We start from the raw sequence: 13612 nt of genomic DNA, 5'->3' as shown, positions 1-13612 counted from the left end.
TGATAGACTTGGCAGTTTTTGGGATGGAAGCTATTAGTCCGAAATCGGGCACCGGATGTAACATGGGTGATAGACTTGGCAGTTTTTGGGATGGAAGCTGTTAGTCCGAAATCGGGCACCGGATGTAACATGGGTGATAGACTTGGCAGTTTTGGGATGGAAGCTGTTAGTCTGAAATCGGGCACCGGATGTAACATGGGTGATAGACTTGGCAGTTTTTGGGATGGAAGCTGTTAGTCCGAAATCGGGCACCGGATGTAACATGGGTGATAGACTTGGCAGTTTTTGGGATGGAAGCTGTTAGTCCGAAATCGGGCACCGGATGTAACATGGGTGATAGACTTGGCAGTTTTTGGGATGGAAGCTGTTAGTCCGAAATCGGGCACCGGATGTAACATGGGTGATAGACTTGGCAGTTTTTGGGATGGAAGCTGTTATGCCGAAATCGGGCACCGGATGTAACATGGGTGATAGACTTGGCAGTTTTGGGATGGAAGCTGTTAGTCCGAAATCGGGCACCGGATGTAACATGGGTGATAGACTTGGCAGTTTTTGGGATGGAAGCTGTTAGTCCGAAATCGGGCACCGGATGTAACATGGGTGATAGACTTGGCAGTTTTTGGGATGGAAGCTGTTAGTCCGAAATCGGGCACCGGATGTAACATGGGTGATAGACTTGGCAGTTTTTGGGATGGAAGCTATTAGTCCGAAATCGGGCACCGGATGTAACATGGGTGATAGACTTGGCAGTTTTTGGGATGGAAGCTATTAGTCCGAAATCGGGCACCGGATGTAACATGGGTGATAGACTTGGCAGTTTTTGGGATGGAAGCTATTAGTCGAAATCGGGCACCGGATGTAACATGGGTGATAGACTTGGCAGTTTTTGGGATGGAAGCTGTTAGTCCGAAATCGGGCACCGGATGTAACATGGGTGATAGACTTGGCAGTTTTTGGGATGGAAGCTGTTAGTCCGAAATCGGGCACCGGATGTAACATGGGTGATAGACTTGGCAGTTTTTGGGATGGAAGCTGTTAGTCCGAAATCGGGCACCGGATGTAACATGGGTGATAGACTTGGCAGTTTTTGGGATGGAAGCTGTTAGTCCGAAATCGGGCACCGGATGTAACATGGGTGATAGACTTGGCAGTTTTTGGGATGGAAGCTGTTAGTCCGAAATCGGGCACCGGATGTAACATGGGTGATAGACTTGGCAGTTTTTGGGATGGAAGCTGTTAGTCCGAAATCGGGCACCGGATGTAACATGGGTGATAGACTTGGCAGTTTTTGGGATGGAAGCTGTTAGTCCGAAATCGGGCACCGGATGTAACATGGGTGATAGACTTGGCAGTTTTTGGGATGGAAGCTGTTAGTCCGAAATCGGGCACCGGATGTAACATGGGTGATAGACTTGGCAGTTTTTGGGATGGAAGCTGTTAGTCCGAAATCGGGCACCGGATGTAACATGGGTGATAGACTTGGCAGTTTTTGGGATGGAAGCTGTTAGTCCGAAATCGGGCACCGGATGTAACATGGGTGATAGACTTGGCAGTTTTTGGGATGGAAGCTGTTAGTCCGAAATCGGGCACCGGATGTAACATGGGTGATAGACTTGGCAGTTTTTGGGATGGAAGCTGTTTGTCCCAAATCGGGCACCGGATGTAACATGGGTGATAGACTTGGAAGCTTTTGGGATGGAAGCTGTTAGTCCGAAATCAGGCACCGAATGTAACATGGGTGATAGACTTGGCAGTTTTTGGGATGGAAGCTGTTAGTCCGAAATCGGGCACCGGATGTAACATGGGTGATAGACTTGGCAGTTTGTGGGATGGAAGCTGTTAGTCTGAAATCGGGCACCGGATGTAACATGGGTGATAGACTTGGCAGTTTTTGGGATGGAAGCTATTATGCCGAAATCGGGCACCGGATGTAACATGGGTGATAGACTTGGCAGTTTTTGGGATGGAAGCTGTTAGTCCGAAATCGGGCACCGGATGTAACATGGGTGATAGACTTGGCAGTTTTTGGGATGGAAGCTGTTAGTCCGAAATCGGGCACCGGATGTAACATGGGTGATAGACTTGGCAGTTTTTGGGATGGAAGCTGTTAGTCCGAAATCGGGCACCGGATGTAACATGGGTGATAGACTTGGCAGTTTTTGGGATGGAAGCTGTTAGTCCGAAATCGGGCACCGGATGTAACATGGGTGATAGACTTGGCAGTTTTGGGATGGAAGCTGTTAGTCCGAAATCGGGCACCGGATGTAACATGGGTGATAGACTTGGCAGTTTTTGGGATGGAAGCTATTAGTCCGAAATCGGGCACCGGATGTAACATGGGTGATAGACTTGGCAGTTTTTGGGATGGAAGCTGTTAGTCCGAAATCGGGCACCGGATGTAACATGGGTGATAGACTTGGCAGTTTTGGGATGGAAGCTGTTAGTCTGAAATCGGGCACCGGATGTAACATGGGTGATAGACTTGGCAGTTTTTGGGATGGAAGCTGTTAGTCCGAAATCGGGCACCGGATGTAACATGGGTGATAGACTTGGCAGTTTGTGGGATGGAAGCTGTTAGTCTGAAATCGGGCACCGGATGTAACATGGGTGATAGACTTGGCAGTTTTTGGGATGGAAGCTATTATGCCGAAATCGGGCACCGGATGTAACATGGGTGATAGACTTGGCAGTTTTTGGGATGGAAGCTGTTAGTCCAAAATCGGGCACCGGATGTAACATGGGTGATAGACTTGGCAGTTTTTGGGATGGAAGCTGTTTGTCCCAAATCGGGTGTAATACCCGGCTAGTTCAGACATCGGAGTTCCTACCGTCCGGTGGAATTTTGAATGTCAGAGTTTCCCTGAAGGGTAGAGTGAAGGTTTTCTAAAATGTTTTGATATGTTTTAAGTTTTTGAGTTGAAAAGGAAATGAGTTTTTAAGAGAAAAGGCTAAGGAAGATTTTCCCACTTTCGGCCCCCTAAAGTTAAAGTTCGGCTGCCGAAAGTACCCCACGTTCGGCCCCCTAAACTTAAGGTTCGGCCCCCTAAAGTGGTGAGGTGTTGCATGGAGCTTTGGCCACCCAACGTGAAGCGGTGGTGCACTTTTAAAGGTGCTTTTGGCCGACTAAGGAGGTGCTTAGGCTCTCCTTTGGTTCAGGAACTTGCTCATGCTTTCTCTCAATGATCTTCCATAGTTTTACATCAAATCTTTCAAAGAAAAGTAGGTTTTAAGTGAGTTAAAGGGAGTTTTGAGAAGTTGTGGAGTTTAGGAGCTTGTGAAGCTTGAATCTCCATCTCTTCAAGTTAGGAGTCACGCCAGCCTTTGTTCTTCAATAGGTAAGTGTGAATCCTTGGTTTTAATTATGTTTTAAATGAGTTTGATGAGGGGAAAGGGGAGTTGTGCATGTGTATGCATGAGTTGTGCATATTAGGGTGTATGGATCCTATGCTTTGTTTGTGGTTGTTGTGTGTTATTTGTTGGAGTTTTAATGTGTTTAAGACTCCTATATGCATGATTAAGTGTTTAGAGTATGTTTGGAGAGGTTGGATGCATGTTTGGAGGGTTGAAGTTCGGATGGCAGGCGTTCTTGTGCACGAAACTGAGTTCTGGATGAACCCAGGTTCGGCCCCCGAAAGTCCAAGTTAGGCCGCCGAACATGCCTGACTTTCGTCTCTGGAGGAAACATTCGGCCGCCGAAGGTGCTGCCGAAGGTGCCCTGTCCAGCTTTCCTTTGCTTGTTTTGCATGCATGTTTTGAGGTGTTTTAAGGGGTCTTAAGGGGAGATGTTTAGAGGTATGTTAGAGTATGTTGGTCCCTCACTTGAGTCCATCTGTGTAGGCACAGAACAGAGGAACCAGAGAGAGCAGCAGTGAGTGTTGCTTCAGAGTTTGCAGAGTTAGCCCAGGGTTAGCCAAGCATTGGCTAGAGGTGAGTAGAACTAAACTTAATCTTTTATTAAAGAAACATAATGCTTTAGCATAGTTCATGCATCATGAATGCTATGATATGTATTAGGGTGATTGCATTAGAATCACGAATGTGAAGCATTGCATATTATGTGATCAGAGATTAGGTGGACCCAGGCGACTCCAATAGCCTAAGCTTCGGCTCCTGTCATTGTGTCAGGTCAGTTGGGCAATTACTTGTTGGAATGCCCTGTGTAGCTCCTTTGGGGGGCCAGTGTTGACAGAGGGTATTTTTGGGGTCATGTCTACCTTAGTGGGGATTGGACCAAGGCGACTTCAATAGCCCGTCGAGGGAGTTTTGGGGTCATGTCTAATCCAAGATATATTGAGATGCTTGTGTTGTGATGCATTTTCATATATAGTGCGTATGAATGAACTGTTTTCAATGTTTCTACTCACTGGGCTTTAGAAGCTCATCCCTTTCCCTTAATCCCAGTTTTGCAGGTACAGGGTTAGCTGGGAAGTCAGAAGCATCAGAGTGTTGGCTTCAGTATGTTTGTGTATAGCATAGTGTGGACATGATGTATGTAAAAGGATATATGTAAAGTGATGTAATAGTTAGTCAGTTAAGGTATAAATGTATTAGAATGTGCTTTTGCCTATTGTCTATAGTATGTTTTATCCCTTGTCTATGCATGTATCCTGTTTTCAGTTTAATGATGAGCAATGAGTCAAACCAGGCTTAATAACATGTTGTGTTTCGAAAACCCAGTGAATTATAACTGTGAGGGAAGACAGGGATTACTTCCTTTGACCCAAGACCAGTGCAATAGGAAAGACCAGGTTTGATTCCTGTGATCCACAGAGTAGACCACTAGAGAAGACCAGGTTTGATTCCTGTGACTCTATGGTAACCAAGTTAACTTATGATATGCTGACCCTTACAGAGTGGGTTCTATGCTGCAGAGCGCATAGGGTATGGAGGTTACTTGGTAAAGCATCACTGGTGTATTATAGATAGCCAGAGGGCTAGTTCAGATTAGTATATCTGAGCATTTGGTTCATATGGTTGGACCTATAGGACAGTGTTTTAAAGGTTAAGTCTGGTAGTTTTAAAGACAAGTTTTAAAAAGTAATAGTCCAGTCGGATCATGTATGGGATTTTAACAGGTACACAGAGTTCATAGCAGGCTTACTACGGGTCCCGGCGGCCTTAAGCCGATCTGGATCCTAGTGCCGAGCAGTTTGGGCCGTTACAAAGAGGGTACCGGTTTCCGGGCTGTTACAGTTGGTATCAGAGCAGAGGTTCCTCATTAGTACGATGTTTTACATCGGAAAGAGGTTGGTCTAGAGGTCATAGTAAGGCAAAACACAATAAGTAAAATCATGTCCACTAAGATAGGAAGTTGTTTTGCATGCTGATGTGGAATACTCATGCTTATTAATGTTATGCTATGTAATGCATGTATATATTGTAAATTCATGTGTTTTCATATGAACATGTGTGCTAATGTTTGTTTCTTGATGTGTTGTTATTCAGGAGAACTAGGATGAGTGGAGCTAGTTATTCTGTGGAATCAGACCCATCTGAAGGATCTTTTGAGGAAAACAGGGAAAGAATGGATGTAAGGAGAGAGATAGAATTAGATGTGCAAAGAAAGGATATAGGAGTGCAAGTGAATATGGACGAAGAGTCTGTAGATGATACCCAGAATAAGGATGCCAGGATCTCTAGTTCAGGAGAAGTTGACCCCTCTATTTTGAGTACAGCTGCTAAAAGGGGGAAAAAGAAAGTCAGAGGCCTTAAAGGGTCAAAGAAGAGGGAGTTTTGGAATAAGTTAAAGTCAGGGTTGGGTTCGAGTTCTAATAGGGATAGCTTTAGATGTGAGAGGTGTGGAAGGCTGCATAAGGGAGTTTGTCTTGCAGGGACAACAGCATGTTTTAGGTGTGGTCAGGAGGGACATGTAGTTCGTGAGTGTCGTACTGCACCTTGGATAGCTCAGTCTCAGCGGACATTTTTAAGTAGAGTTGTTCAACAGGAGGCAGCCACATCAGACCCAGTAGTGCCAGGTATGTTCATTTTGTTATGAATGTTCTGATGTGTTTTGAGGATTCTGATAGGATGTCTTTTGTTGTAATCGAAGTAAAAGATAAATAGATAGAATTTCAAAGAAGAGTTAAAGAGAGAGTTATTATGAGATGTTAGGATCTCAGGTTTTCATAAACCTAGGCATAGTGAGAATTGATTTCTCAAGAAGAATAAGAGTAAATAAGGCAGAAAATAGAACAAGAAGTAAAAAGAGTAACAGTAAGTATGAATAAGTAGAAGGATAAGATGGGTCAGAGTAAGAGGAAAAGAAAAGGAAGGTAAGTTCATAAAGAGACTAGAGTTAGTCTGGGATTAGATGGTGGTGAGGCTGAGGAAGAAGGGAGAGCCTTTTCTTCAGTAAATTCCCGAGGGAAGTTCCATTAGCTTTAGCTTGGATCTGCACCCTGACTCAGTAGGAGGCAAACACATCATACATGGTGACGTCAGATGCGTTCACTTGGAAGTGTTCAGATGTGTATGCTGTTTGTTTTGGACCCAGTGTTTCACTTTCCTTGTTGTTTATGAGCCATTGATAGAATGGATTTGATGACTTCTGGGCTTAGAGTGTTTTTCTCAGGGTCAGTAGACCTGAATATGATCCATCTGATGCAGAGTTAGTCAGTTTAGTTCAGAGTTTATACAGAGTAGGCGATGCGATCCAGCTGACCTTATGGTTCTAGGGGTGACTGATGATGTCAACCTAGGGCGGATTGGCTAGCTACTCATAGTACTACCTGTGTCCGCAGAGACAAGGTAGGAGAGTTTAGAGCTCAGGATGGATCAATAGTTAGTCCTTAAAAAGGACAGAGTATAGAGGAATAGAGTACAGTATAGATGCCTAGAAGTTGATATCAGTCCCGCAGGCTCATCGTTAGACAGGAAAAGTTGTCAGAGGGTTCTAACTCTTGTGAGCAAGTTTGTCAGGACAGGGAATCAGCCTCAGTACCCTTTACTAGAGAGAGAGTTCTAGATGTTTCCCAGATGATCTGTCAGGTTTACCATCTGTTAGAGAATTAGAGGTTGGAATGAGAATGATATCTGGCCGCAGAATCATTTCTTTCCTTCTACCCTACAGGATGGCACCTGCAGAGAAAGAGAGAGTTCAGAAGAGTCAGAAAAGTATAAGAGAGCTTAGTGGATAAAGGGTGTATCTGACTTAGTACCTCACCCTGGAAGATTCCAGTGTTGTTGTGGAAAACGAAGGATAGACTCTTGAGATTTTGTTATAACTGTTTACAGTTAACAGGGTCACTACTAAGCAATTACAGGTGTTCCTAGATAGGATTGATTGATCTACTAACTGTTCTAATCAAAGAAGATTGGATTGCAGATTGGTATGATCAGAGTACAGATTGGAGCAATACCTGTTGAGAGTTAGAGATTAAGTCAGTTTAGTAAAGAAGAAGAAAGGCGGGCAAGGATCAGTATTACAAGGTTGGTAATACAGATTGGTAGAAAAGATTGATGATCTATTGGAACTGTTAGTGGAAACTGGTTGTGATTCCAGTGTGATTACGGATTGGTATCATTACAGATTTGTATCTGTTAAGAATTAAAAGTGAGAGTTTTCACAAAGAGATTAGTTTAGTTAAGAGAAAGAAAAGAAGAATAAGGATCAGAGTAGCGCAGCGAAAGCTGTGGAGTTCAGAAAAAGGTTATGAGTATAAACTCAGATCAGGAGAATAGAGGTATAGATTCTCTCTTTAGAGAGAAGTGATAGGCTTTACTTGCTTATCTGTTTGTTTTTAACATTCGAGGACGAATGTTTTGTAAGGGGGGAAGATTGTAATACCCGGCTAGTTCAGACATCGGAGTTCCTACCGTCCGGTGGAATTTTGAATGTCAGAGTTTCCCTGAAGGGTAGAGTGAAGGTTTTCTAAAATGTTTTGATATGTTTTAAGTTTTTGAGTTGAAAAGGAAATGAGTTTTTAAGAGAAAAGGCTAAGGAAGATTTTCCCACTTTCGGCCCCCTAAAGTTAAAGTTCGGCTGCCGAAAGTACCCCACGTTCGGCCCCCTAAACTTAAGGTTCGGCCCCCTAAAGTGGTGAGGTGTTGCATGGAGCTTTGGCCACCCAACGTGAAGCGGTGGTGCACTTTTAAAGGTGCTTTTGGCCGACTAAGGAGGTGCTTAGGCTCTCCTTTGGTTCAGGAACTTGCTCATGCTTTCTCTCAATGATCTTCCATAGTTTTACATCAAATCTTTCAAAGAAAAGTAGGTTTTAAGTGAGTTAAAGGGAGTTTTGAGAAGTTGTGGAGTTTAGGAGCTTGTGAAGCTTGAATCTCCATCTCTTCAAGTTAGGAGTCACGCCAGCCTTTGTTCTTCAATAGGTAAGTGTGAATCCTTGGTTTTAATTATGTTTTAAATGAGTTTGATGAGGGGAAAGGGGAGTTGTGCATGTGTATGCATGAGTTGTGCATATTAGGGTGTATGGATCCTATGCTTTGTTTGTGGTTGTTGTGTGTTATTTGTTGGAGTTTTAATGTGTTTAAGACTCCTATATGCATGATTAAGTGTTTAGAGTATGTTTGGAGAGGTTGGATGCATGTTTGGAGGGTTGAAGTTCGGATGGCAGGCGTTCTTGTGCACGAAACTGAGTTCTGGATGAACCCAGGTTCGGCCCCCGAAAGTCCAAGTTAGGCCGCCGAACATGCCTGACTTTCGTCTCTGGAGGAAACATTCGGCCGCCGAAGGTGCTGCCGAAGGTGCCCTGTCCAGCTTTCCTTTGCTTGTTTTGCATGCATGTTTTGAGGTGTTTTAAGGGGTCTTAAGGGGAGATGTTTAGAGGTATGTTAGAGTATGTTGGTCCCTCACTTGAGTCCATCTGTGTAGGCACAGAACAGAGGAACCAGAGAGAGCAGCAGTGAGTGTTGCTTCAGAGTTTGCAGAGTTAGCCCAGGGTTAGCCAAGCATTGGCTAGAGGTGAGTAGAACTAAACTTAATCTTTTATTAAAGAAACATAATGCTTTAGCATAGTTCATGCATCATGAATGCTATGATATGTATTAGGGTGATTGCATTAGAATCACGAATGTGAAGCATTGCATATTATGTGATCAGAGATTAGGTGGACCCAGGCGACTCCAATAGCCTAAGCTTCGGCTCCTGTCATTGTGTCAGGTCAGTTGGGCAATTACTTGTTGGAATGCCCTGTGTAGCTCCTTTGGGGGGCCAGTGTTGACAGAGGGTATTTTTGGGGTCATGTCTACCTTAGTGGGGATTGGACCAAGGCGACTTCAATAGCCCGTCGAGGGAGTTTTGGGGTCATGTCTAATCCAAGATATATTGAGATGCTTGTGTTGTGATGCATTTTCATATATAGTGCGTATGAATGAACTGTTTTCAATGTTTCTACTCACTGGGCTTTAGAAGCTCATCCCTTTCCCTTAATCCCAGTTTTGCAGGTACAGGGTTAGCTGGGAAGTCAGAAGCATCAGAGTGTTGGCTTCAGTATGTTTGTGTATAGCATAGTGTGGACATGATGTATGTAAAAGGATATATGTAAAGTGATGTAATAGTTAGTCAGTTAAGGTATAAATGTATTAGAATGTGCTTTTGCCTATTGTCTATAGTATGTTTTATCCCTTGTCTATGCATGTATCCTGTTTTCAGTTTAATGATGAGCAATGAGTCAAACCAGGCTTAATAACATGTTGTGTTTCGAAAACCCAGTGAATTATAACTGTGAGGGAAGACAGGGATTACTTCCTTTGACCCAAGACCAGTGCAATAGGAAAGACCAGGTTTGATTCCTGTGATCCACAGAGTAGACCACTAGAGAAGACCAGGTTTGATTCCTGTGACTCTATGGTAACCAAGTTAACTTATGATATGCTGACCCTTACAGAGTGGGTTCTATGCTGCAGAGCGCATAGGGTATGGAGGTTACTTGGTAAAGCATCACTGGTGTATTATAGATAGCCAGAGGGCTAGTTCAGATTAGTATATCTGAGCATTTGGTTCATATGGTTGGACCTATAGGACAGTGTTTTAAAGGTTAAGTCTGGTAGTTTTAAAGACAAGTTTTAAAAAGTAATAGTCCAGTCGGATCATGTATGGGATTTTAACAGGTACACAGAGTTCATAGCAGGCTTACTACGGGTCCCGGCGGCCTTAAGCCGATCTGGATCCTAGTGCCGAGCAGTTTGGGCCGTTACAAAGAGGGTACCGGTTTCCGGGCTGTTACAAGGCCAAAATCGGGCACCGGATGTAACATGGGTGATAGACTTGGCAGTTTTTGGGATGGAAGCTATTAGGCCGAAATCGGGCACCGGATGTAACATGGGTGATAGACTTGGCAGTTTTTGGGATGGAAGCTATTAGGCCGAAATCGGGCACCGGATGTAACATGGGTGATAGACTTGGCAGTTTTTGGGATGGAAGCTATTAGGCCGAAATCGGGCACCGGATGTAACATGGGTGATAGACTTGGCAGTTTTTGGGATGGAAGCTATTAGGCCGAAATCGGGCACCGGATGTAACATGGGTGATAGACTTGGCAGTTTTTGGGATGGAAGCTATTAGGCCGAAATCGGGCACCGGATGTAACATGGGTGATAGACTTGGCAGTTTTTGGGATGGAAGCTATTAGGCCGAAATCGGGCACCGGATGTAACATGGGTGATAGACTTGGCAGTTTTTGGGATGGAAGCTATTAGGCCGAAATCGGGCACCGGATGTAACATGGGTGATAGACTTGGCAGTTTTTGGGATGGAAGCTATTAGCCGAAATCGGGCACCGGATGTAACATGGGTGATAGACTTGGCAGTTTTTGGGATGGAAGCTATTAGGCCGAAATCGGGCACCGGATGTAACATGGGTGATAGACTTGGCAGTTTTTGGGATGGAAGCTATTAGGCCGAAATCGGGCACCGGATGTAACATGGGTGATAGACTTGGCAGTGTTTTGGGATGGAAGCTATTAGGCCGAAATCGGGCACCGGATGTAACATGGGTGATAGACTTGGAAGTTTTTGGGATGGAAGCTATTAGCCGAAATCGGGCACCGGATGTAACATGGGTGATAGACTTGGCAGTTTTTGGGATGGAAGCTATTAGGCCGAAATCGGGCACCGGATGTAACATGGGTGATAGACTTGGCAGTTTTTGGGATGGAAGCTATTAGGCCGAAATCGGGCACCGGATGTAACATGGGTGATAGACTTGGCAGTTTTTGGATGGAAGCTATTAGGCCGAAATCGGGCACCGGATGTAACATGGGTGATAGACTTGGCAGTTTTTGGGATGGAAGCTATTAGGACGAAATCGGGCACCGGATGTAACATGGGTGATAGACTTGGCAGTTTTTGGGATGGAAGCTATTAGGCCGAAATCGGGCACCGGATGTAACATGGGTGATAGACTTGGCAGTTTTTGGGATGGAAGCTATTAGCCGAAATCGGGCACCGGATGTAACATGGGTGATAGACTTGGCAGTTTTTGGGATGGAAGCTATTAGGCCAAAATCGGGCACCGGATGTAACATGGGTGATAGACTTGGCAGTTTTTGGGATGGAAGCTATTAGGCCGAAATCGGGCACCGGATGTAACATGGGTGATAGACTTGGCAGTTTTTGGGATGGAAGCTATTAGGCCGAAATCGGGCACCGGATGTAACATGGGTGATAGACTTGGCAGTTTTTGGGATGGAAGCTATTAGGCCGAAATCGGGCACCGGATGTAACATGGGTGATAGACTTGGCAGTTTTTGGGATGGAAGCTATTAGGCCGAAATCGGGCACCGGATGTAACATGGGTGATAGACTTGGCAGTTTTTGGGATGGAAGCTATTAGGCCGAAATCGGGCACCGGATGTAACATGGGTGATAGACTTGGCAGTTTTTGGGATGGAAGCTATTAGGCCGAAATCGGGCACCGGATGTAACATGGGTGATAGACTTGGCAGTTTTTGGGATGGAAGCTATTAGGCCGAAATCGGGCACCGGATGTAACATGGGTGATAGACTTGGCAGTTTTTGGGATGGAAGCTATTAGGCCGAAATCGGGCACCGGATGTAACATGGGTGATAGACTTGGCAAGTTTTTGGGATGGAAGCTATTAGGCCGAAATCGGGCACCGGATGTAACATGGGTGATAGACTTGGCAGTTTTTGGGATGGAAGCTATTAGGCCGAAATCGGGCACCGGATGTAACATGGGTGATAGACTTGGCAGTTTTTGGGATGGAAGCTATTAGGCCGAAATCGGGCACCGGATGTAACATGGGTGATAGACTTGGCAGTTTTTGGGATGGAAGCTATTAGGCCGAAATCGGGCACCGGATGTAACATGGGTGATAGACTTGGCAGTTTTTGGGATGGAAGCTATTAGGCCGAAATCGGGCACCGGATGTAACATGGGTGATAGACTTGGCAGTTTTTGGGATGGAAGCTATTAGGCCGAAATCGGGCACCGGATGTAACATGGGTGATAGACTTGGCAGTTTTTGGGATGGAAGCTATTAGGCCGAAATCGGGCACCGGATGTAACATGGGTGATAGACTTGGCAGTTTTTGGGATGGAAGCTATTAGGCCGAAATCGGGCACCGGATGTAACATGGGTGATAGACTTGGCAGTTTTTGGGATGGAAGCTATTAGGCCGAAATCGGGCACCGGATGTAACATGGGTGATAGACTTGGCAGTTTTTGGGATGGAAGCTATTAGGACGAAATCGGGCACCGGATGTAACATGGGTGATAGACTTGGCAGTTTTTGGGATGGAAGCTATTAGGCCGAAATCGGGCACCGGATGTAACATGGGTGATAGACTTGGCAGTTTTTGGGATGGAAGCTATTAGGCCGAAATCGGGCACCGGATGTAACATGGGTGATAGACTTGGCAGTTTTTGGGATGGAAGCTATTAGGCCGAAATCGGGCACCGGATGTAACATGGGTGATAGACTTGGCAGTTTTTGGGATGGAAGCTATTAGGCCGAAATCGGGCACCGGATGTAACATGGGTGATAGACTTGGCAGTTTTTGGGATGGAAGCTATTAGGCCGAAATCGGGCACCGGATGTAACATGGGTGATAGACTTGGCAGTTTTTGGGATGGAAGCTATTAGGCCGAAATCGGGCACCGGATGTAACATGGGTGATAGACTTGGCAGTTTTTGGGATGGAAGCTATTAGGCCGAAATCGGGCACCGGATGTAACATGGGTGATAGACTTGGCAGTTTTTGGGATGGAAGCTATTAGGCCGAAATCGGGCACCGGATGTAACATGGGTGATAGACTTGGCAGTTTTTGGGATGGAAGCTATTAGGCCGAAATCGGGCACCGGATGTAACATGGGTGATAGACTTGGCAGTTTTTGGGATGGAAGCTATTAGGCCGAAATCGGGCACCGGATGTAACATGGGTGATAGACTTGGCAGTTTTTGGGATGGAAGCTATTAGCCGAAATCGGGCACCGGATGTAACATGGGTGATAGACTTGGCAGTTTTTGGGATGGAAGCTATTAGTCCGAAATCGGGCACCGGATGTAACATGGGTGATAGACTTGGCAGTTTTTGGGATGGAAGCTATTAGTCCGAAATCGGGCACCGGATGTAACATGGGTGATAGACTTGGCAGTTTTTGGGATGGAAGCTGTTAGTCGAAATCGGGCACCGG

General features: G+C 45.2%; 1 protein-coding gene across 1 annotated transcript; it reads left to right on the top strand.

The window, feature by feature from the left end:
• Positions 1-3875: 3875 nt before the first annotated feature.
• On the top strand, positions 3876-8883 carry LOC122723043. Its single transcript, XM_043953768.1, has 3 exons — positions 3876-3927; positions 5446-5975; positions 8825-8883. The coding sequence occupies exons 2-3, from the start codon at positions 5456-5458 to the stop codon at positions 8857-8859; spliced, it is 555 nt and encodes a 184-aa protein (XP_043809703.1). The 5' UTR covers positions 3876-3927; positions 5446-5455; the 3' UTR covers positions 8860-8883.
• The last annotated feature ends 4729 nt before the right edge of the window (positions 8884-13612 follow it).

Source organism: Manihot esculenta, unplaced genomic scaffold (genome assembly GCF_001659605.2).
Source record: "Manihot esculenta cultivar AM560-2 unplaced genomic scaffold, M.esculenta_v8 Scaffold66, whole genome shotgun sequence".
Taxonomy (NCBI): Eukaryota; Viridiplantae; Streptophyta; class Magnoliopsida; order Malpighiales; family Euphorbiaceae; genus Manihot; species Manihot esculenta.
Note: the sequence above shows the minus strand (reverse complement) of the source record. Positions and strands in the feature narration are given on the sequence as shown.

Coding starts and splice junctions, on each gene's coding strand:
- LOC122723043 (XM_043953768.1), top strand. CDS start 5,456: ATGAGTGGAGCTAGTTATTCTGTGGAATCAGACCCATCTGAAGGATCT. Junction 5,976..8,824: donor ATCAGACCCAGTAGTGCCAG/GTATGTTCATTT, acceptor CCATCTGTGTAG/GCACAGAACAGAGGAACCAG.